The sequence below is a fragment of the Idiotropiscis lumnitzeri genome, chromosome 20, assembly GCF_059441095.1.
Source record: "Idiotropiscis lumnitzeri isolate Australia: NSW breed Sydney's pygmy pipehorse chromosome 20, RoL_Ilum_1.0, whole genome shotgun sequence".
Lineage (NCBI taxonomy): Eukaryota > Metazoa > Chordata > Actinopteri > Syngnathiformes > Syngnathidae > Idiotropiscis > Idiotropiscis lumnitzeri.
The window spans coordinates 12,535,112-12,553,875 of record NC_142410.1 but is presented as its reverse complement, the minus strand read 5'-3'; the positions used below and the strand labels follow the sequence as shown (position 1 = coordinate 12,553,875).

General features: G+C 46.2%; 4 protein-coding genes across 6 annotated transcripts; 3 read left to right on the top strand and 1 right to left on the bottom strand.

Moving 5' to 3' along the window:
* The first annotated feature begins 413 nt into the window (after positions 1-413).
* Positions 414-3,031, top strand: lrrc20 (leucine rich repeat containing 20). Of its 2 annotated transcripts, none has more exons than XM_088284107.1 (5): positions 414-566; positions 1,581-1,662; positions 1,891-2,040; positions 2,123-2,290; positions 2,630-3,031. In XM_088284107.1, the coding sequence occupies exons 2-5, from the start codon at positions 1,593-1,595 to the stop codon at positions 2,764-2,766; spliced, it is 525 nt and encodes a 174-aa protein (XP_088140233.1). In that variant the 5' UTR covers positions 414-566; positions 1,581-1,592; the 3' UTR covers positions 2,767-3,031. The 2 variants fall into 2 exon arrangements, with proteins under 2 accessions (XP_088140233.1, XP_088140234.1); XM_088284108.1 differs by lacking the exon at positions 414-566 and adding an exon at positions 600-1,049.
* A 723-nt stretch (positions 3,032-3,754) lies between these two features.
* On the top strand, positions 3,755-6,568 carry ppa1a (inorganic pyrophosphatase 1a). The gene is made up of 11 exons (XM_088284227.1): positions 3,755-3,912; positions 3,994-4,058; positions 4,499-4,552; positions 4,634-4,753; positions 5,042-5,128; positions 5,208-5,334; positions 5,393-5,520; positions 5,658-5,743; positions 5,984-6,053; positions 6,364-6,403; positions 6,466-6,568. The coding sequence occupies exons 1-11, from the start codon at positions 3,846-3,848 to the stop codon at positions 6,492-6,494; spliced, it is 873 nt and encodes a 290-aa protein (XP_088140353.1). The 5' UTR covers positions 3,755-3,845; the 3' UTR covers positions 6,495-6,568.
* A 3,417-nt stretch (positions 6,569-9,985) lies between these two features.
* LOC148317847 (prolyl 4-hydroxylase subunit alpha-1-like) lies at positions 9,986-14,819 on the top strand. The gene is made up of 14 exons (XM_088284111.1): positions 9,986-10,055; positions 10,408-10,504; positions 10,583-10,734; positions 10,820-10,957; positions 11,389-11,634; positions 11,799-11,956; positions 12,016-12,192; positions 12,303-12,370; positions 12,599-12,698; positions 12,792-12,845; positions 13,569-13,634; positions 13,721-13,789; positions 13,972-14,068; positions 14,573-14,819. Exons 1-14 carry the CDS (start codon positions 9,986-9,988, stop codon positions 14,644-14,646), a joined length of 1,566 nt encoding a protein of 521 aa, XP_088140237.1. The 3' UTR covers positions 14,647-14,819.
* Positions 14,820-15,014: 195 nt separating this feature from the next.
* Positions 15,015-18,721, bottom strand: arg1 (arginase 1). Of its 2 annotated transcripts, XM_088284105.1 has the most exons (8): positions 18,207-18,721; positions 18,070-18,142; positions 17,086-17,260; positions 16,691-16,850; positions 16,348-16,442; positions 15,943-16,050; positions 15,728-15,864; positions 15,015-15,588 (listed from the first exon to the last, which is right to left on the bottom strand). In XM_088284105.1, exons 1-8 carry the CDS (start codon positions 18,408-18,410, stop codon positions 15,425-15,427), a joined length of 1,116 nt encoding a protein of 371 aa, XP_088140231.1. In that variant the 5' UTR covers positions 18,411-18,721; the 3' UTR covers positions 15,015-15,424. The 2 variants fall into 2 exon arrangements, with proteins under 2 accessions (XP_088140231.1, XP_088140232.1); XM_088284106.1 differs by lacking the exon at positions 18,070-18,142.
* Positions 18,722-18,764: the final 43 nt, after the last annotated feature.

Genomic DNA, 18,764 nt, shown 5'->3' with positions numbered 1-18,764 from the left:
GCACTCGATGATGATGTGGAAATGAATGTATATTTATTGTGAATATTAAAAACGGTCATATTTATGTCTATTTTTGTAAAGACGCCGTCCCATGTTTAACCTTCCTGTGGCTTTTCTCAAGAAATCTTTTGATCATGTCCATAATCATTAAGTGTCAGGTTTCTTCCGGGTGGCACAAAACGAATGACGACTGAACTGAAGACAAGAACAAAAATGTGGTTGTTGTGTTTGCTGTTGAAGGCAAAAATCATCACCCAAATGGTTTAGCTTCGTTTCGCCCCACCTTGGTAAAATGACATGGAAGTGTTTGTTTACTATGAGAACAATCGGGCTCTTGCCATTCTAACGTGCGTGTGATGTCACAGTGGAAAGGTCACAACACAAAAGTCGACGTTTCTAGTGAGCACACAATGAGTCAAAAGAATTGGAGAGGAGGGAAATCCAGCAAATGCGGTCGGGTTGAGACAATACCAAACTATTTCACTGACCAACCGGAAATGCAACATGGGGTCAGCGCTAAAGCAAGTAGGCTTAAGTAACTTACAGAAGTGGACCGGCACTGACAGGTAGGATGAATTGAACTCAAGTAAGAAATACAATATTTTACAATTCAGTTTAAACACGTTTGTGTTAACAAAATGCTGCAAATTCATTTAAAGTGTATGCATATAATATTCATTTCATTGCGCAGTTTTGACACTCACTCACTTGTTATAACACTTCGGAGACAAATTGCTATTTGATGACGAATTACAGCCAACGCTGGACTGCAATTAATGTGTGCAATTTTGACGCTCACGAGAAGTCATTTTTCTCACGCACTAGCCGACTTTTTTAATAGCCGTTTTTTTTAATGGTTGCATATTTTATAAATTAAACACAAAAATTTCGAGCGACTATATTTTATTACGTTATTAGTCAGCTTTTCTCACGATCCGGTGAAAATTCGGTGGGTTTGGTCCCTCGACTGAGCTAAAAATAGCACACGCCAAAGTTGTCAAGTCAGCCAACATTACTTAGCGGCTAACTTCCGGAACAGGATAACCACGGTAAGTCCGTCTCTCCTCTTGAACTACAAATACTCGTGAAATACTTGTAATACACAATCACTATGTATCAGCTCATCATAGTGTTAAATGAGCTACATCTAATGCAACTGTCGAAACTAATTTCCACAATAATGTGGAACTAGGCGGCAGACATGATATCATGTGTCATTGTAGTTCAAGATAGTGCGACCATTCCTGTACTAAAATCTCTCTGCGTTGTCTGGGTTATTTTTTCAAATAAGAAACATAATTCTTAACGTTAAACGACGACGATGGTGATGTTTAATTGTGGGTGCAGATTTGGTCGTGATATCTTTTTATTACTACTCGTACGGTATACGATCGGATCCATTTTTAACTACAATAGTTCTGTCGCCCCCTGTCGGCGACTAGGAAAATGCACGTCCGTTCTGGGGCACTTCAAAATGAAATTCAGTGTTGTATGTATTGATCAGATTATGTGAAACTGGCCCATATAATTACTTTGTCGTGTTATTAAACTTGTATTAAATGTTACGTGACGTGCAATAGGCGCATCACAAAATGGCGCAGGCGGTGGTTAACGTGGCCCGGAGGATCAACGCAACCGTCGAGGAAGGAAAAGATCACTTGGGTAAGCGCAGGCTTTTTTGCTTTGTGTTGCGAATGTTGATTTGAGAGACAAATGATTTGAGTAAAGAGCCTGGTCACGGAATTAATGAAACTCGTAATTTAAATTAGGCCTGTACAGTATTCTACGTAGGCTGTTATTTTTAAGAGAACCTGCAGGTGGCAGCACAGGGTGCCACTTGTGTTCCTCTGGGAACCCTGGATGGACTTCATCTTTTTGCTTTCCCCGTAGACCTCTCCGACTGCAAGCTCATCTCATTCCCCGATGGCGTTTTCAAAGTTCTCAGCAGCGTGTCGGAGAACATCCGGGTCATCACCCTGGCGGATAATGAGATGAAGGCCATTAGCAGCAAGTTCTTTTCCACCTTCACTCAACTGAGAGGTGCCCAATTCATCCCAAATGAAGCATGCTCCCTTGGTTGAACAAAATCAAACAAAAAAAAAAAAAAACAACACGTTTTCAGAGTTGGACTTGCACGGAAACATTCTCAGCAAACTGCCCGACTCGCTGGAGGAAATGGGGCACTTGACCAGCATCAACTTGGCCAATAACAACTTCTCTGCGTTTCCCGAGAAGCTCACGCAAATCGCCACACTGGAACGGATCAACCTAGAGGGGAACAACATCACTGGTAATGACAATTAATTGCACAACTACACAACTTTGCCTTAAAGTGTGCTAGCATCGTTTATCCCGCAATGTACACACACTAACAATACTCACAGGCATATATTCTTTGTCCTCTGTGAAGAATGACGATGCATCATGGGTCTAAAAACACCTCATATTTGATTTTTTTTTGGGGGGGGGGCTGGAACGGGAGAATGGCATCTTTGTTGATGGCAAAAGATTTGAGATGCAAGCGCTTTGATCCATTTTTGAATTTTTTTTCGATAAGTTATTGTCTTTCCAGCAATCGAGTTCCTCTCCTTGGAGTAATCTTGCTTTCTGTTGTCATTTGAACCCGCAGAAATGCCAATGGACAAGTTGTCGGCCATGCCGGCACTCAAGTGGCTCAACGTGCTGTCCAATCCGCTGGATGCAAACACTCAAGCTGCTCTCACGTCCCGGCACAAATTTGACATCTTATCACAGAGGGAGTTTTGAACCATGTATGCACTCGTTGCATGCCGTGTGCCTTTAAAAACAAAACAAAAAAAAAACCCTCCCTTTGATCCTTTAGTCTGCTTGGAAATGAGCAGGCTTTGTACTTGAAGATTGCATCCAGTGTCGGCGGATGAAACAACGTCTTCCATTTCGACACGTTTGCCTTTTTTTCCTCTGAATTAAGAACAAAACAAAAACCTCTTGGGTGGGATATTTTTAATTGCTAATTTATAACTTTGTTTTATAAAGCTGTTTTTTCCTCTAATATGTCATTGTCATGTTGTTATTAGTCTCGTTTTGATCTGGTTTGAACTTTCATGGTGGCAGATGGAAAAGCGCACACGACGCAAGGTTTGTTTATATCAAATAATTGTGTTGCTTTGAAATCAAATTTGAGAAATATAGTTGCATATTTTGGATGCAACAGTATATTACTAAGTATTTCATCTTTTTGTGGAAAAAACGGTTGAACATGTTCATGGGTAACAATCATCTCGTATAAGATGAGATATTTGTGCAGAGGAAAAGTCGACGCCTCACTAAAAATATACATTAAATTAGAAACAGCATTTTTTTTTTTTGCATCATTTAAAAAAAATATGTTACAAATAATACACCAAAATAATTCAAAATCTATTGGAAACGCCTTATCCCAAATAGAAAGTAGTGTTTAGATGAAAACTTCCCACAGCCTTAAATAATGAAATCCAGCAAAAAAAAAAAAACGGGCCAGCAAAAGTCGGCTAATCCAGCCTGTTAATTGGTTTACGGCTCATGCGTTGGAAGCGAGCGAGCGCCATCTGTTTTTGTCTGAAAGGGCCTCTCAAGAGTCTCGCGGGGCGTAAATAAATGTTCAAGAAGGTGTGCCGAGGCCCCAAAAGTTCCTCTGCGGGTCACACACACACACACACACACACATTGTTGCCTGTAGAAGTCAAGCGTGCGCGTTTCTGTGCAATTTCTTGCCCCGTTTGCCGTCACGTGATTGGCAGCGTGTGGTCAGGTGACGTCGGCTTAAGCGCGCTCTCCAGTGTCGCCGCTCGATTAGCGGACGAGGCAGCAAACGGGACAGAGGGGTCATGGCCGTGAGCTTCAGCACGGAGGAGAGAGGCGCACCCAACACGCACGACTACCGCATCTTTTTCAGTAAGCCTTTTCATCAACTGGCGCATGTTGCTGCCGCCGTTTGGTTTTCCTCTCAAAGAAATAAACATCTACTTTGCGCAGAGAACGCAGAGGGCCGATATATATCTCCTTTCCATGACATACCCGTCTACGCGGATGAAGCCCAGGTGAGCGTCCCTTTTTAACTCTCGAGTCCAATTCGAGCCACGGTTAATATTTGATGGCGAATGTGGGCTCGATTTTCATCAAGCCAATCTGTCAAGGTGGCGGATCCAGATTTTGGTACGCGCCCGCGAGCACGCGTGTCTCGGATCATGGATGGCCAGGCGAGCGGCACGTGTTTGCCAATTTGGCACGCGCAGCATCGACGGACAGATTGTGACCATATTGAAGTTAGCACCGGCTCGCTAAGCGCTTCGGATTCACGCAGGCAAGAATCGCTGCGAGGAGCCGCCTTGATTGGCCGCGACTTAAATGGGACGTAAACACTCCCGTCGTGGCGCAGATCCGCCAGGCTTCGCTCGGCCACGAAATCTAGTCGCGCTAGAAAGAGATTCAGAAAACGGAGATGGAAATGTCATTCGCATTTGTCCGACTTCTCCGGCAGAACATTTTTCACGCCGTCGTGGAGGTTCCCAGATGGACCAACGCAAAGATGGAGGTAGTGCACGGCATCTGACGTCTTCGATCACGTTAACGGCGTCATCCTCATAAATGACGCCGTCGTCGTTTGTTTTTGCAGATGGCCACCAAAGACGCGCTCAATCCTCTCAAACAAGACGTGAAGAACGGGACGCTGCGCTACGTGGCAAACGTCTTTCCGCATAAAGGTTACATCTGGAACTACGGAGCCATCCCGCAGGCAAGTTTTCCATTTAGCTCGTTGACTGCCATTGACGGCTAAAGACGTCATTCTTGTTTACTCGGCTGGGAGTGAATGAGTTAAGATGTAGGATCATCCGTTTGGATGACACGCAAATCCAAAATGTTGCAATTCATTTGTACAACTAATTTCCAATATTAGAGAGTCGGATAAATGGATGTCCATTCAATCCGGACGGTTTCACTTCGGGCGTGCTCAACGTTTTGTTGCCAGAGATCTCAAACTAAAGCAAAGAAGAAAAAAAAATGTTGTCTTGTTTTGGGACAGACATGGGAGGACCCTCGCCACCAGGACGCCGACACGGGTTGCTGCGGGGACAACGACCCCATCGACATTTGCGACATTGGCGACAAGGTCCAAATGACCTCATTCCAAATTTGACATTCATTCGGCGGGCCGCATTTTGCCGCGGTAACCGGCGCGTATTCCGCAGGTGTGCGCCGCGGGGGAAGTGATCAGGGTGAAGGTCCTGGGCACGCTGGCGCTCATCGACGAGGGCGAAACCGACTGGAAGGTCGTGGTCATCAACACGGACGACCCCGAGGCCGCGCGCTTTAACGGTACGGCGGAACATTTGGCCGAGCGCCGCACGGCCCATCGCTGCGTTTTGTTCCGCAGACATCGACGACGTGGCGCGGCTCAAGCCGGGATACCTGGAGGCCACGCTGGACTGGTTCAAACGATACAAAGTCCCCGATGGGAAGGCCCAAAACCAATTTGCCTTCAGCGGACACTTCAAGGGCCGGGTAAACGAACGGCCGTTCAAGTCATTCTGTGACAAAATTGAGCCCATGTCGCCCAACGCCAAAAAAAAACGAAACTGAGTGACGACACGTGACGGTGTCACTTCCTGCTCAGTGATTGTTTATCCCGCGCGTGGCAGGACTTTGCCATGGAGACGGTGAAGAGCACCCACCAGTTCTGGAAAGCGCTCATCGCTCAGAAGACCGACGGCGGCGAGTTGAACTGGTGAGCGCAACGGCCAACATTCCCCAAACTAAATGATCCGTTTTTGTGTCGAAATGAATCTCCTCAACTCATTTGAAACGATCCGTTTGCCATCAAACGGCGTTCCTACTCCGCGATTGCTTCGGCCTTGGAACAAAAGCAACAATGTTTTCCCAAAAAACTGCAACTAATTTCTGACAGTTGAACTTCAAATTTTGTGGACGTATCAACTGAGTGACTTTTTTTTTTTTTCGCCATCAGCATGAACACGAGCGTCTCCGAGAGTCCATTTTGTTGCTCTGCCGAAGACGCCGCCGCCGTGGTGGATTCAGTAAGTTGGATGAATTTTGGAAGTTTGCCTTCCTGCGTGTTCCCCCAAAAATATTTTGTAGGTGAACTGAAGACCCGAAATTGTCCAAAGGTGAGAATGCGAGCGTGAAAGGTTGTTTCTCTCTTTGGGCCCCGTGAGTGGCTTGAATCGCTGGCAACAAAAGTGAGGGGACCCCCAAAGTGAAAGTGTCCAAAGTGTCAATGTTCAGGTCAACATTTGCTCTCATCTCAACATCTCGACAACATGACTCCCAAATTGGGTGACATTTTGACGGGTTGCTTCATCTCTTTTTTCTGTGAACCGTTTGCAGGCTTGTGCTTTTGGAGCCGCAGAGCCCATTCCCACTTCTGGTGCGTATCAAGTCGAATGTCATCATTTCGGACAAAATATCAATTTGCTTTTTTTGTTCCAGTTGACAAATGGTTCTACGACGATAAGTAAGCACACCTTTGAAGGGAAATCCATTTTCCAAACATTTCATGCTTGTCTCCAAAATAAAGTGACACTAAATCACGTCCCGTGCGTCATTCTTGATCAATAAATCCGGTCTACTTATTTTCTTACAAATAAATGTGTGTGACTCGAGCAGCGAGCAAATGCATTCCAAATGTTGTTTCTTTATTTACTTTGGTTGAAATCGACCGGTTATTTTAGTTTTGAATTGAGGGTACCTAAATTCCGTTTTCAATTTCCATCATGTATTTTTGCTCCATTTATTTGAGCATTGACTTGATTAGGGAGGCTTGAACACCCCCTTAAGTTACCAAATAAGCTTCCTTGTCACCCACTCGCAGCAATTTTTCAATTGGCAAAGCAAAAGATTGAAATTCAAATTCAAATGTCTTCAACGTCACAAAGTTTGGCTCCAATTTTTTGTTTTATTCGGAAAGCGCCGCGCCTAGAAGTACATTCTAATTCACAAAGGACGTGCGACACTAAAAAGCAAAAGCGGAAAAGCAGGCCGACCGCTCAGCATGCCGCGGTGTCGTCAGCGCAACGCACCACGCCGACTTGAAGGACCGCCCACACAAGTTCAAGTCGTCAGTGCTGTCAACAACACAACTCCAAAGTATTTGTTGTCCAATTCAAGTTCAAAACGGACTTTTTGGTGCAGGAAATAAAAAAAAAAGTATCAAAACAAATCCGCTTTGCAAAACTACAAAGTCGAAAAAAAAGTGGTCAACTTGTCCCTCTTGCCAATTTATGCAGAACTTGCGCCCTTATGCGAAGCTAAGAGTTAGCTTAGCATTGAGATCTACTTCGTCCTGCTAACAGTTTGTTTAGCGGGGAAAGAAACATTTTGCTGTTGTCCACTTCACTCAATACAGATTTGGTTTCAGACAGCTCCGCAAGTTTCTCCATGCAGAATTTTTTTTTTTTTTAATTTCCCTTTTTAATCTTGGCAACAATTGGCTTAGCATAGACAGAAGCATGTTTTTTTTTCCCTGTTCTTCAGCTGACTAGCGCCATTGGACTGATTTTGTTGTGCATTCATTTCATCGTCACATGTGGGGTGCTTACGCTAGGCTAACACTTTGTTCAGTTCATATTTTAAGTTGACGACAAAGAATGAGGCATTTATGGACGACAAAAATTGAATACTCGTCACCTCCTCATGGGAAATGTCTCCTGAGCCGCGATCCGATCCTCTTTGCTGTCCCCGAATGGGGTCAGAGGCCGCAACCCGGCTCTCCATTTGGGCTCCCGCAGTGGTTCCTACCAAATGTAGCCTCCATCATCGGCCTCGGCCTCCTCCGTCTCCACTTCCTCTTTCTCCTGAGCTTTCTCCTCCTCCTCCTCCTCCCCAATCAATATTGCACAAAGTGCTTCCAGACGAGCTCAATTCCACTCGTGGGGCTCCGCACAACTTAAATCACGGCGCTCAAGAAAAACAACCGACGCGAGACGTGAGCGACCGAGTGTCCGTCATTTTTCGTGCACACAAGAATGATAGCGGCTGACCTCGCAGCCTCTCGTTTGGGCTTCAGCAGCTTTGCTTAAACTATGCCGGAATATCCTGCAAAAAGTTTGTGACGTTTGACGATTTTCATTTGCAAACAGCCAATCAGAGCGACCGCTCTTTTACATCTCGAAATTTGATCCGAATCACATTGAAAAAGAACAAGGACTCAATTCATGGCTGCTTTTTATTGACGTTTATTCCCGCTTGCATTTTGGATTTGATTTGCTTTTGGGAATCGGTGAGTGTGATTGGTGTGTTGACAGGCATGAAGGAAGCTGCTCGTCATGATGATGCAAACTTCAAGCTACAAAGGGACTCAAGTCAGTTGGGTGACATTCACAGCCAGTCAAGGAACTTTGAGTGTGGCGTCAACAATTGCTTCACTTTGTCACCATTATTTATTGGTCACACCACTCATTGAGGAGGTAAGCAGCATTTACTTTCAAAATGTTTCATTCAAATTGTGTTCAGGTCGGCAATTCTGTCACGCATTACTGGACTTAAATAACAGAGTCACTGGTTGCTTGGACCCAACTGCAATATATTACTGCACCACATTAAATTTGGAACGGAAATAAAAAAATAAAAAATTCAGGTTTTCAATGGCTTTTGACATGTAAAATACAGACGGCCTTTGTCCAAATAGGCTTGTAAAGAGTCATTTTTTGGAAGCTTGTTCAGAACAACAAAGCATAAAAGGCTGAGACAAAGCTAGCTAGCGGTTCAAAGTTGACTTGACCACAAACTTTTTCGACACAAGTAGCTGCACTTTGATGTCAAATAGGGGGTGTGAATACTTTTGTCACTTTTAGCAGAGATGCCATTGAATAGAAAATTGGCTGGGCGGAAAAGCAGCGCATGAATCTGAAGCATTATTAGTTTAGTAACAAAATGCAGACGTAAACAAGCCAGATTGTAGACTTTGGCTAATTTGCCTCGTTTGTCCCTAGACAGATTTTCCCTAATGATGCATGACTGAGTTATTAAGAATGGACCGCAATATGGCAAGGACAGCAAGAAGGCGGCCGTGAGGGAGATGCCACCCGCCGCCATAGTGAGGGCCACTTGGGCACGCGTTGCTGCTGCCGGTGGACGCGCCTCATGCGAGACTGCAGCTGTTTAAAAAAAAAAATACAAATAAAAAACAACCCCCCCCCCAAAATAAAACACTGATTAGAAAGCAGGGGGGGGCACACGGAGTGGGAGGAGGAAATCCTCCCGGCTTGCTTTCTTCATTGGGAGGCGAGGAGGAGGAGGAGGAGGAGCTTAGCATTCTGAGCAGCTGCCTTTTGAAGCGTCGCTGGGAATTCTTTTAATACATTGATTTTTTTTTAAATGATACAAGCACAGTGGTGGTAATGTCATGGCCACATATGGCGGCCAATGCACTAAATTCTCCAATGTGTCTTCATTAGAAAATTGTACTGATCGATAGAATGCGGTTTCGTCACGTGGGGTTTTGGTGAACATCGAAGAGGCTGCGAACGATTCTATTTGATTACACGGATACTTTTGCAACAAGAGTGACAAAAGCACAACGTGACTATTTTGGGAGGGTTTCTGACACCTCGTGGTGACCATTGCTAACTACAAAATAAGTTTGAAAATGAATTCTTGGTATCGTCAGACTGTCAGGAAAGCATCAAATTGGAAGGATTGATGGAATGAAGGATGGTTACCTCAAATTGATGACGAGACAGCGAAAGTGGATTTTAAGCGTTTGCACTCCGGGCTGACTTCACCTTTGTAGTAAAAAGGGAGGCACGATTATTGACTGACACACAAAGTTGATGAAGTGGTCAGGAGGACGACGATCCTAAAAATGGAAAAATTGATGCCAGGAAAAAATTCATCACTGAGAACGTGTGGTCCATTTTGGCACGGTTCTGCCAAATTAAAAAAGTTAACTACACTATTTAATAATGATCATCCAATAACCTGTTGTCCATTTTCTATTGCCCATTTAGACATGGTGGTCTTTTGCTTGTCCTTCCTCCTCTTCAGCTTCGTCTCGGCTATTGATTTCTACTCGTCCATCGGTGAGTCTTTTCTAATAGCACAAGATTGATCAAATATTTGCACTTGCGTGTTTGAGCAACACATGTGGCCCCCGGGCCGTAGTTTGCCCACGCCTGCTCTAGCCTTGTTCATAAAATTTGTTGGCCGCCGACGCTGTGGAGGGCCGGACCAGCTCTGCTATTGATGAGCTTTTCGTGAAGGTTTTTTTTTTTTGTGAACCACTGAGTAGTCGTTTATGTACCTTGGGTTCCTTAATGTGTACGTGCTCGAGCATTGTTAAGGATTCTTTTATAATACGCTCGTGTTTTAAGTCTTGTGGCATCTATTTGCAAAATCCTTCTTTCCGGTCGGTTAACATGAGCAAACCACCAGGTCACATGACGGAGCTGCTGTACACGGAGAAGGACCTGTTGACCTCGCTGGAGGATTACATCCAAGCGGAGGAGAACAAACTGGAGACGGTCAAAAGGTTGGAGAGCGCCGTCGCGTCAACACGTTGACATCTGGCCCACGGAGCAGATAATGACGAGCGCGTGCGTGTGCTCAGCTGGGCCGAGAAACTGGCCAACCTGTCGGCGTTAGCCATCCAGGACCCCGAAGGCTTCCTGGGCCACCCCGTGAACGCCTTTAAACTTCTGAAGAGGATGAACCGAGAGTGGCGCGACCTGGAGAGCCTGGTGCGCAGCAACGTGTCCGACGGTGAAAAGGCGGCCGCCAATGTCCTCCGGTCTTAAGCGTGGCTCCAAAAAGAGTGAGTTTGGACGCCGCCGCTCTTGTCTTTCAGCTTTCGTGTCCAACGTGACCTCCAGGAGGGAGCAACTCCCCAACGAGGGCGACCAGACGGGCGTGGCCGAAGCCCTCCTGAGGCTGCAGGACACGTACGAGCTGGACACCGACACCCTCGCCAAAGGGGAGCTGCCAGGTGAGCGGGCCCACCGTGTCGGACGTCACCTGGACGCCTTTCTTGACGGGATCGGCGAAGACAATTTTTATCAATAAGGCCGGAACGTTACCAAGATTGCGGCCGGAGGGCAGGGGACTGACCGGCCAAAAAGGGTCAAGTGCCCGGCTCTGGTCCTTATCTATTGTGACTAGTTGGGGGCGGGGCTTACAGTGGGACAGGCACTGCACTAGACCACAAATGATGTGAATTAACGTGAATAAGCCGGGGAGAGTGGGATCGGTTCAAAAGAAACGGCAAAAAAGCAGGAATTGCTGTGAAAAACGCGGGATAGTCTCCAGATAAAATCCTCAAATGTGTGGATTTGGGAGCAATGGATCGTATGAGCGACCATCTTAGCACATGAAGTCAGACTCAAAAAGTCCTGATCCAGTGCCGGCCCCCCAAAACAGGAAGCTCTCGCTTTAGCGGCGGCCTGACGGCGGACGACTGCTACGACCTGGGTCTGGTGGCCTACAACGAAGGCGACTTCTACTTTTGCGAGCTGTGGATGTCTCAGGCCCTCAGGCAGATGCAGCAGGGCGAGACGCCCGCAAGCGTGAATGCCGTCATCCTCCTGGACTACCAAAGTTTCGCCCGCTACAAGCAAGGAGATCTGAAAGGCGCCTTGGAGTCCACCAAGCGGCTGCTGGAGATCGGTGAGTCCAGCCAATGGAACGCCTGCAAAGCCTCATGCCCAACGGTTGCGCGCTTCGGTCGCCAATCAAAGCCTCGGCCTCGACACGGAAGCAAAACATCCGCTTCACCGCGTGGAGCATCGGCTCAGACAAGAATTGCTTTGTTTTTCTGTGTTGGGTTTTAGATCCTGAAAACCAGCGAGCCAAACAGAATCTCAAGCACTTTGAGCACCACCTGGTGGAACAGCAGACGGGCGAGGAGATGCCGGAGACGCCCACGAAGGGTCGCGCTGAGCGCGAGGACGTGTACAAGCGGCTGTGTCGCGGCGACAGCATCGAGATGGTGAGAAGACGGCGGCAAAATGGCCACGCCGGAAACCGACACGCGCTCTTTTCTGACAGACGCCGCTCAAACGGAGCCGCCTCTTCTGCCGTTACCATGACAACCACGGCCATCCCAACCTCCGGATTGCACCCGTCAAAGAGGAAGACCTGTGGGACCAGCCCCGCATTGTCCGCTATTACGACATTGTGTCGGACGAGGACATTGCGATTTACAAAGAGTTGGCGAAACCCACAGTGAGGTCGCTTTGCTTTTCTTTCGCTTCGTGACTCAAGCGGTTTGAATCTTTGTTCACTTGTTGTGTCTCGTGTCGCTCTCGTCGACCATCGCGCGATGGCGGCGCCAGCTCGACCGCTCCAGAGTGAGTTTGGCCGACGGCAGCAGTCACGTGTCTCGTAACAGGGTCTCCAAAAAGTAAGAACGACTGCACAGACACGGGCGGGGGGGGGGGGGGGGGGCTGGCGATACGTGCGTCCGATAACAATGTTTTTTGGACTTAGAAATAGCATGTAGGCTTCGATTTAAAAAAAAGTACAGCAAAAGCGTTTAAATTGCGACATGATGATGTTGAGCAGTTTTTCAAACGGCCAAAAGCGAGTGGTGTGTGTTGAGTTTTTACACCCACCCGCTCTTGCTCCTCAGTGGTTGGCTGCAGGACAGCAGCCACGTGACGGTGGAAAGGATGACCAAGAGAATGAGCGACATCACAGGCCTGGACAAGTCCACCGCAGAACAACTGCAGGTGACGAGTAACACCCGGCCGCATTCTCACCTGAAATGTACAAAAAATAAATACTCAACTGTTGAGTCTTCAACTTTGTGTTTATTTACGCAGGTGGCCAACTACGGCGTCGGAGGAATGTATGAACCTCATTTAGACTGTTTCAAGGTAAATACACGCTAACGCCATAATAAGAATACAAGCGGGGACTCACAATCGGTCATTCTCATGTCATCGTTTTTTTAAATTGCAATAAAATTTCTTGTTTTGATCTCAAGAAATAAATCGACTAATTTTGTGTCAATGTCATCTGAGCAACGGGATTTTTTAATGAGAAGCAATTATCGGCATTGCAATTTTGCCACAGCTGTGTCGACAGAAGCCACGAAACTGCATACCAGCAAAGACAACATGTGTCGCCCCCGATAGCATTTCATTTGATGTTGCAAAAATAAATGGACTAATTATTTTCTCAAGACATCCTGAAAAAAAAAATCCTGGAGTCATCCCAGCAGCAAAGTTGCAAAATAGTTTTGACACACTCACAAATGAATACAGACCTCAGAAAAAAAACCGCATCTGTTTTGTTGTCTGCCACTGTGCAAACGAAGCGTTTCAAATCACAGATCCCTCTGGTGTCCCTCCCGTCGTGCTAACTGTAAAACATCGCTTGAGTGGAAACGACTTCAAGCAAGAGCGTTAAATTGGACATTTTGTCTTTAAAAGATGAAACGAAAAACATTTTTTTCTTTAGAAACAATGTTTTCAATATTAACAACTACAATTTAAAATAAATCTAATTTTCAAAATTAAACTGAGTGGTGTATGCGCTTACTGTCCTGTTTTTTTGTTCTGCACGCTGTGAAATTTAACCTGGTCATGTTTTCACAGACGGACGTTGAAAATCCTCTCGCACATTTGGGCACAGGAAACCGAATCGCAACCTGGCTCATCTACGTCAGTAAAGCACACTTCCTCTCCATCAGTCTTCAGCAAAAGCTCCGCTCTGTTCTGTTCTTCATGTCTTCAACTTTGTATTGCAGATAAGCGACGTGACGGCAGGGGGCGCCACCGTCTTCCCCGAAGTGGGTGCCGTTTCCTGGCCCATAAAGGTTTACACACGCACACGCACACGCACACAGCCGTTTAATTAGGTACACCGTCAATCGGACTCTTGGAACGCTTGGATCGGCTGTCAAAATATTGAAATTTAAAAAAAAATGTCCCAGTGTGCGCGTATTGTGAAGGCTGTGCCTAATGAAGTGGTTTTCATGGCCCAATTGTGTACGTGCAGCGTTCGGCCGTGTTCTGGTACAACCTTCTGCTCGACGGAAAGGCAGACCTCAAGACTCTACATGCCGCCTGTCCCGTCCTGGTGGGGAGCAAGTGGGGTGAGAGTGCTCAAAAAGACACGCATCTCGTTGTGTTGTGCCTGAAATAAGAATGAAAATAAAATAAAATATGCTTTTGAAAGAACCCCAAGCTATTTCAAAACATCTTATGTTTATAAAACTAACTAAAAAGGGCGTAAAACTGTAGTTTTTTTGTCAATGAATAGCATACATGAGCTGTATTGAAATGTTTTGATTTGGATATCACAGAAGAAGGAACTATAAGCACAAAGCTGCTCGAAAAACATAATTAAACTGGACTCAAATGTAAAAATACAAGTAAAACAAGATACTAAATGATTACTAAAAAGAAAATGTCCGCGCATTATTATGACACAACTGTTTGCATAGATTTTTCTCAAAATAAAAACGAGAGCCGCTTCAAACAAGTCGCCTCTAAACCGGTATTGAAACTTTTCACTAAAGTAATGACAAGATTTTTCTGGCGCCACTATCCAGGTCCTCGCTGTAAAAATTGTCCTTGTGGTCTGTCTCTCTCCCCAGTGGCCAACAAGTGGCTGCATGAGCGAGGTCAGGAGTTCAGGAGGCCCTGCGGCCTGCAAATTTCAGCTAAATAGGGGAAGGAGTCAACTGCACCAGGCTATGCAGTTACCATGACAACCATCGTCTTTGGAGAAAGTGGGGAAAAAAAGCACAGACCTCAAATGAAACGGAGGCTGCATAATTGATTATAGGCATATTTGGAGAAGAATTTCCTGTTGAAGAATTAAATGTGTTTTGTTCCACTCAAGTGTGCCTTTGGCTTGTTTGGGAGTGTTTGCGTCCACCCATCAGTAGCATACGAGTGAGGTCGTTGACCTTTTGTTCTTTGATTTGTGGGCAGTTTCACATTTGCACGCTCGTGGCATTTTGGCCTGCTGAGCATTGCGCATTATCTGACGTCCTGTGGTAATTTATTTTTTAACTGTTGAGGCCCCCACATTAATGCATTGATTTTTCTTTTATTTCATTTAATGGGTAACTAGTTCATTTTAAATACAATATGCATTCATTTAACAGATTTTTTCCCATTTTATTATATTGAAATTGAATAAATATAAAAGTAGGAGTTAATTGATTAAAGAAAATATACACACATTTTTATTTGATAAAAGTTTTTGTAAATAATTGGTGTATTCATTTTCAAAATGAAACGGTGCAAAAGTTTGAAGAGTTCAAATATTTCTATAGTTGAGGAAGACGTAGAGGCGTGAGGACAACAACAAAAAAAAAAGTGTGTCGAGCGCGTGAGAGAATTTCTTTGGCTAAAACCTGCATCCAAGTCAAGGATTTCTTGGACAAAAAGGCGGCATAAGAAGGATGCTGACGAAATACTAAAAGGCCTTCGTGTCGCGCTCACGCGTCGGGCAGGAAGAAATCCGGCGGGTGGTTTCCCCCCCGCAGGCGTCCAAAGCAGGCCAGCAAAATGTCCAGTGCCACCCTAGCCGTCCGCCGCGCCGCCTGCTCAGACACGCCCACAAAAGGGTTCACCTCCACCAAGTCCACCGCCGACAACAGCCCTGAAACAACCACACACACACACACACAGACAGACAAATAAATGGAAACACAGGAACAGGAACATACACACTTGAACACATGCACAGAAGAAGAAGAAAATATACTAAACGTAATTAAAGCGTCGTGCATGTTTTTGACCGGTGTTGGCGAGGTGTTCGGCGATGTACACGCCCTCCCGGTAGGTGAGGCCGCCCGGCACGGGCGTTCCTGTTGCCGGGGTGACGGCCGGGTCCAAGGCATCCACGTCGTAGCTCAGGTGGATCGGCCTCCTGGCCCTGCTCCGGCGTTCAAAGGTGACAAGTCACCATGAGACGTATAGAAGGCGCGGCGGAGGGCGAGGATACAGTACTGACCCGTCTTTGCAAAGGAAGTCGCAGGTCTCCTCCATCACTCGGCCGACGCCCAGAGCATCCACTTGCGTCATGGAGTAGGACTTTATGCCCGCCAGCTTCAGGATGTAACTGCATACAGAAGAACAGGAACACATCCACAAGAACAAAATCAACAAGCAAAACACACAAACAGGAATACACGCGTGAAGAGCAACATGCAAAATGCATGCATGAACAGGAATAAGCACACAGCAAAAGGAGCATACAAAAAAAGACAGGAACAAATCTGGTTATTACAATGTCAAAACTTAGCCAGCAACACGTCCACTCAACATCTGAAGCGTTTGAACTACACTTGAAGAATGTTCCAACCAAAACAAGAAAATGTGGGTTGACTTTGCGGATGTGCGGCTAAAGAAGACTTACTGCTCCTCGGGGTCCAGGTCTCTCAGGCCAATGTAGACCAAATGTTTGGCCGACACGCACGACGTCACCCAAGAGAAGCTCGGCAGAACGGGCATCTGGCAAACGCAAACAGTTGCACGTAAACCCTCTTGACGCCACGGCGGGCACGAGCGGCCACCTCGCTGGCATTTAGATGCTGAATGTATTTCATTTTCGAGCAAACGACAACTGAAAGTGTTGAAAAATGACAAATGAATCACGACATGACAACAATTGATGTAAGCACAAAACGTTACGCAGTAAAATAATTGGAAAAAATTGGCGGCTTTGGAGTGGATATTTTCTTTTCTTTTTTTTGGCTGACCTTTGGGCGCAGCTCATGGAGCAGGTAGGACACGGGTTGGCCGTGCATGTTTCCCGTGGGCGTGCCGAGTGGCGTGTTGATGTCCGCGTGGGCGTCCACCCACACCAGGCTCACATCCCCCACGGCCGACGCGTGCCCGTGCACCGAGCCGATGGCCAGGCTGGAAAATCAAGTCGGGAAAACATTCAGCATATACGTTGAAGGTTCAATCGTGTCAGCCGCGGCCGGTCAGTGGATGATTGACAGACGTTTGGTGGAACTTTTGCACTTGTTTCAAAAGGCTGGCGAGAGATTCTCCAAAGTCAACTTGAGCTTGGAGCATTTGTTCCATTCGTTCGGTTCCGCAGGACCCGAAGATAAAACCCACACAAATGCCCGTCGTCCAGCGTGCCAACCTGTGGTCTCCGCCCAGCACGAGCGCCGTGTGCCCGTCGCGTTTGGCCGTACGCACGGCCTCCGAAAGCTTCCGGTTGGCGCCGCCCACCGCTCGGGGGTGTTTGACTCGTCCCACCGACTCATCGTGCAGCACCTCCTCAAACGTCAAGTTCCCATAATCCTTCACGGCGCAGCCTGGAGTAGCAAAAAAAATTGATAAATGACGCGTGATGACAAATACAAAGCAACACAAACAGGAGCAATAGACAAAACAACCTTCACTTATTTCCCATTTGGCCCTTTTTTGTGTTTGTTCTATTTACGGTGGCTTGCTTGAAGTTGAACATGGCCGGTCAACTGGTGTGTTTGTGTTTAGTGCAGAGCAAAGACAAGCAGGTGAGCACAAAGTAACCTCCTGTCAAATATCGAAGCGAGCGCAAGTGCATTTACATTTGCTAAGTCACAAAGCAAACAAATACAAGACGCGCAGTATTGAACATGTGCGAGCGCGCACGTCACTGCAAACATGCGGTGAAGGCGATGGGCAGATGAGACCACCCATGTCCTAACGGGCAAAGATTTGATCCAATTGGAAAGAGAATCAAATAGCAAAATCAAGAACCATTTTATCTTGACAGAAGACATTTTGGTCAAAGTGTCCTGATGCCTTAAAAATGAAAAGAAAAAAAAAGCAATAAGTAGCCAACGAGTTCTATAATGTGCATCAAATTTCTAATCCAAGTTGTGTCTTGGAGCCATTTGAATGACACGCTGACTGTGAAACATTTATTTTATGTTCTATTGTTTAGCCCGTACGGTTATAAAACATTGACTCCTCACTGCGTTTATCTGAAGACACATTAGGTACGGAAAATAACTTTTGTTGTTGGCTCACTTGTTTGACAGAAAGAACTGTACCTAATATTCTGACCAGCGTGGGATCAGACTCAGGTGTACCTAATGAAGAGACCGCTGAGCACGAGTGCACGCAAGACATCCGTCACCTTGCGCCTGAAGCTGGTGAACGAGTCCCTCGGCGCGGATCGCCTCCGGTCCGAGTTGCACGCCGTCCCGGGGCTGCGCAACATGAACACGCGCTTTCCTGAATGAGCTCGAGGTCCGATTGGTCGCCGTGCCTCACCTGTCCTTTGGAGAACGGCGCTCCAATGATCGCCACGGAGCGGGCCACCTGAGGACGAACATTTTGATGGTGAAAATGTCGACGACATGTGGCGGAGGTGATGAGAAGCTGCAGAGGCGTCCTGGCACGCTGCATTCTGCTGAATGAAAAAGAGAGAGGACAGAGACGGAGAGCGAGCGATGGAGGGGGAGGATGGTGTGACATCACCAGCGGGGAGTGACGTCAGCCGGGTTAATCATTGAATGCACAGGCAACGTGAGAAGGCATCCGTCCGTCATCTCTGGAGACAAATTGGAATCAAGTAAGAAAAATACTCCAAAGCAAATAATTCAAAGAAAAACATTTGCTGGTCAAACAATCGCATTACTTTTTTTTTTAAAAGCAAAAATGATTGAATCATTTTGCACCACGCACATTTTTTGTTTGCCTTCTAAGGTGTCAAAATTCCAGATGGTGCCTTAATTGAATCTTCTGAAAAAAATGCATGTCGCCCGCCTGGCCAGGATATAAATTCTTGATTTCCTTTTTTTTTTTTTATCGATTTTGAAGTCAGAGTGC

What these genes read in the sequence shown, in the direction of transcription:
- lrrc20 (XM_088284107.1), top strand. Translation starts at nt 1,593, where the DNA reads ATGGCGCAGGCGGTGGTTAACGTGGCCCGGAGGATCAACGCAACCGTC. An exon ending in GGAAGGAAAAGATCACTTGG is followed by an intron (nt 1,663 to 1,890) that starts GTAAGCGCAGGC and finishes CTTTCCCCGTAG; the next exon opens with ACCTCTCCGACTGCAAGCTC. An exon ending in CACCTTCACTCAACTGAGAG is followed by an intron (nt 2,041 to 2,122) that starts GTGCCCAATTCA and finishes ACACGTTTTCAG; the next exon opens with AGTTGGACTTGCACGGAAAC.
- ppa1a (XM_088284227.1), top strand. Translation starts at nt 3,846, where the DNA reads ATGGCCGTGAGCTTCAGCACGGAGGAGAGAGGCGCACCCAACACGCAC. An exon ending in GGACCAACGCAAAGATGGAG is followed by an intron (nt 4,553 to 4,633) that starts GTAGTGCACGGC and finishes TTGTTTTTGCAG; the next exon opens with ATGGCCACCAAAGACGCGCT. An exon ending in GCGGACACTTCAAGGGCCGG is followed by an intron (nt 5,521 to 5,657) that starts GTAAACGAACGG and finishes CGCGCGTGGCAG; the next exon opens with GACTTTGCCATGGAGACGGT.
- LOC148317847 (XM_088284111.1), top strand. Translation starts at nt 9,986, where the DNA reads ATGGTGGTCTTTTGCTTGTCCTTCCTCCTCTTCAGCTTCGTCTCGGCT. An exon ending in AAGAGTTGGCGAAACCCACA is followed by an intron (nt 12,193 to 12,302) that starts GTGAGGTCGCTT and finishes TGGCGGCGCCAG; the next exon opens with CTCGACCGCTCCAGAGTGAG. An exon ending in CCACCGCAGAACAACTGCAG is followed by an intron (nt 12,699 to 12,791) that starts GTGACGAGTAAC and finishes TTATTTACGCAG; the next exon opens with GTGGCCAACTACGGCGTCGG.
- arg1 (XM_088284105.1), bottom strand. Translation starts at nt 18,410, where the DNA reads ATGTCACACCATCCTCCCCCTCCATCGCTCGCTCTCCGTCTCTGTCCT. An exon ending in GACCTGGACCCCGAGGAGCA is followed by an intron (nt 16,051 to 16,347) that starts GTAAGTCTTCTT and finishes TTCTGTATGCAG; the next exon opens with TTACATCCTGAAGCTGGCGG. An exon ending in CGAACACCTCGCCAACACCG is followed by an intron (nt 15,589 to 15,727) that starts GTCAAAAACATG and finishes TGGTTGTTTCAG; the next exon opens with GGCTGTTGTCGGCGGTGGAC.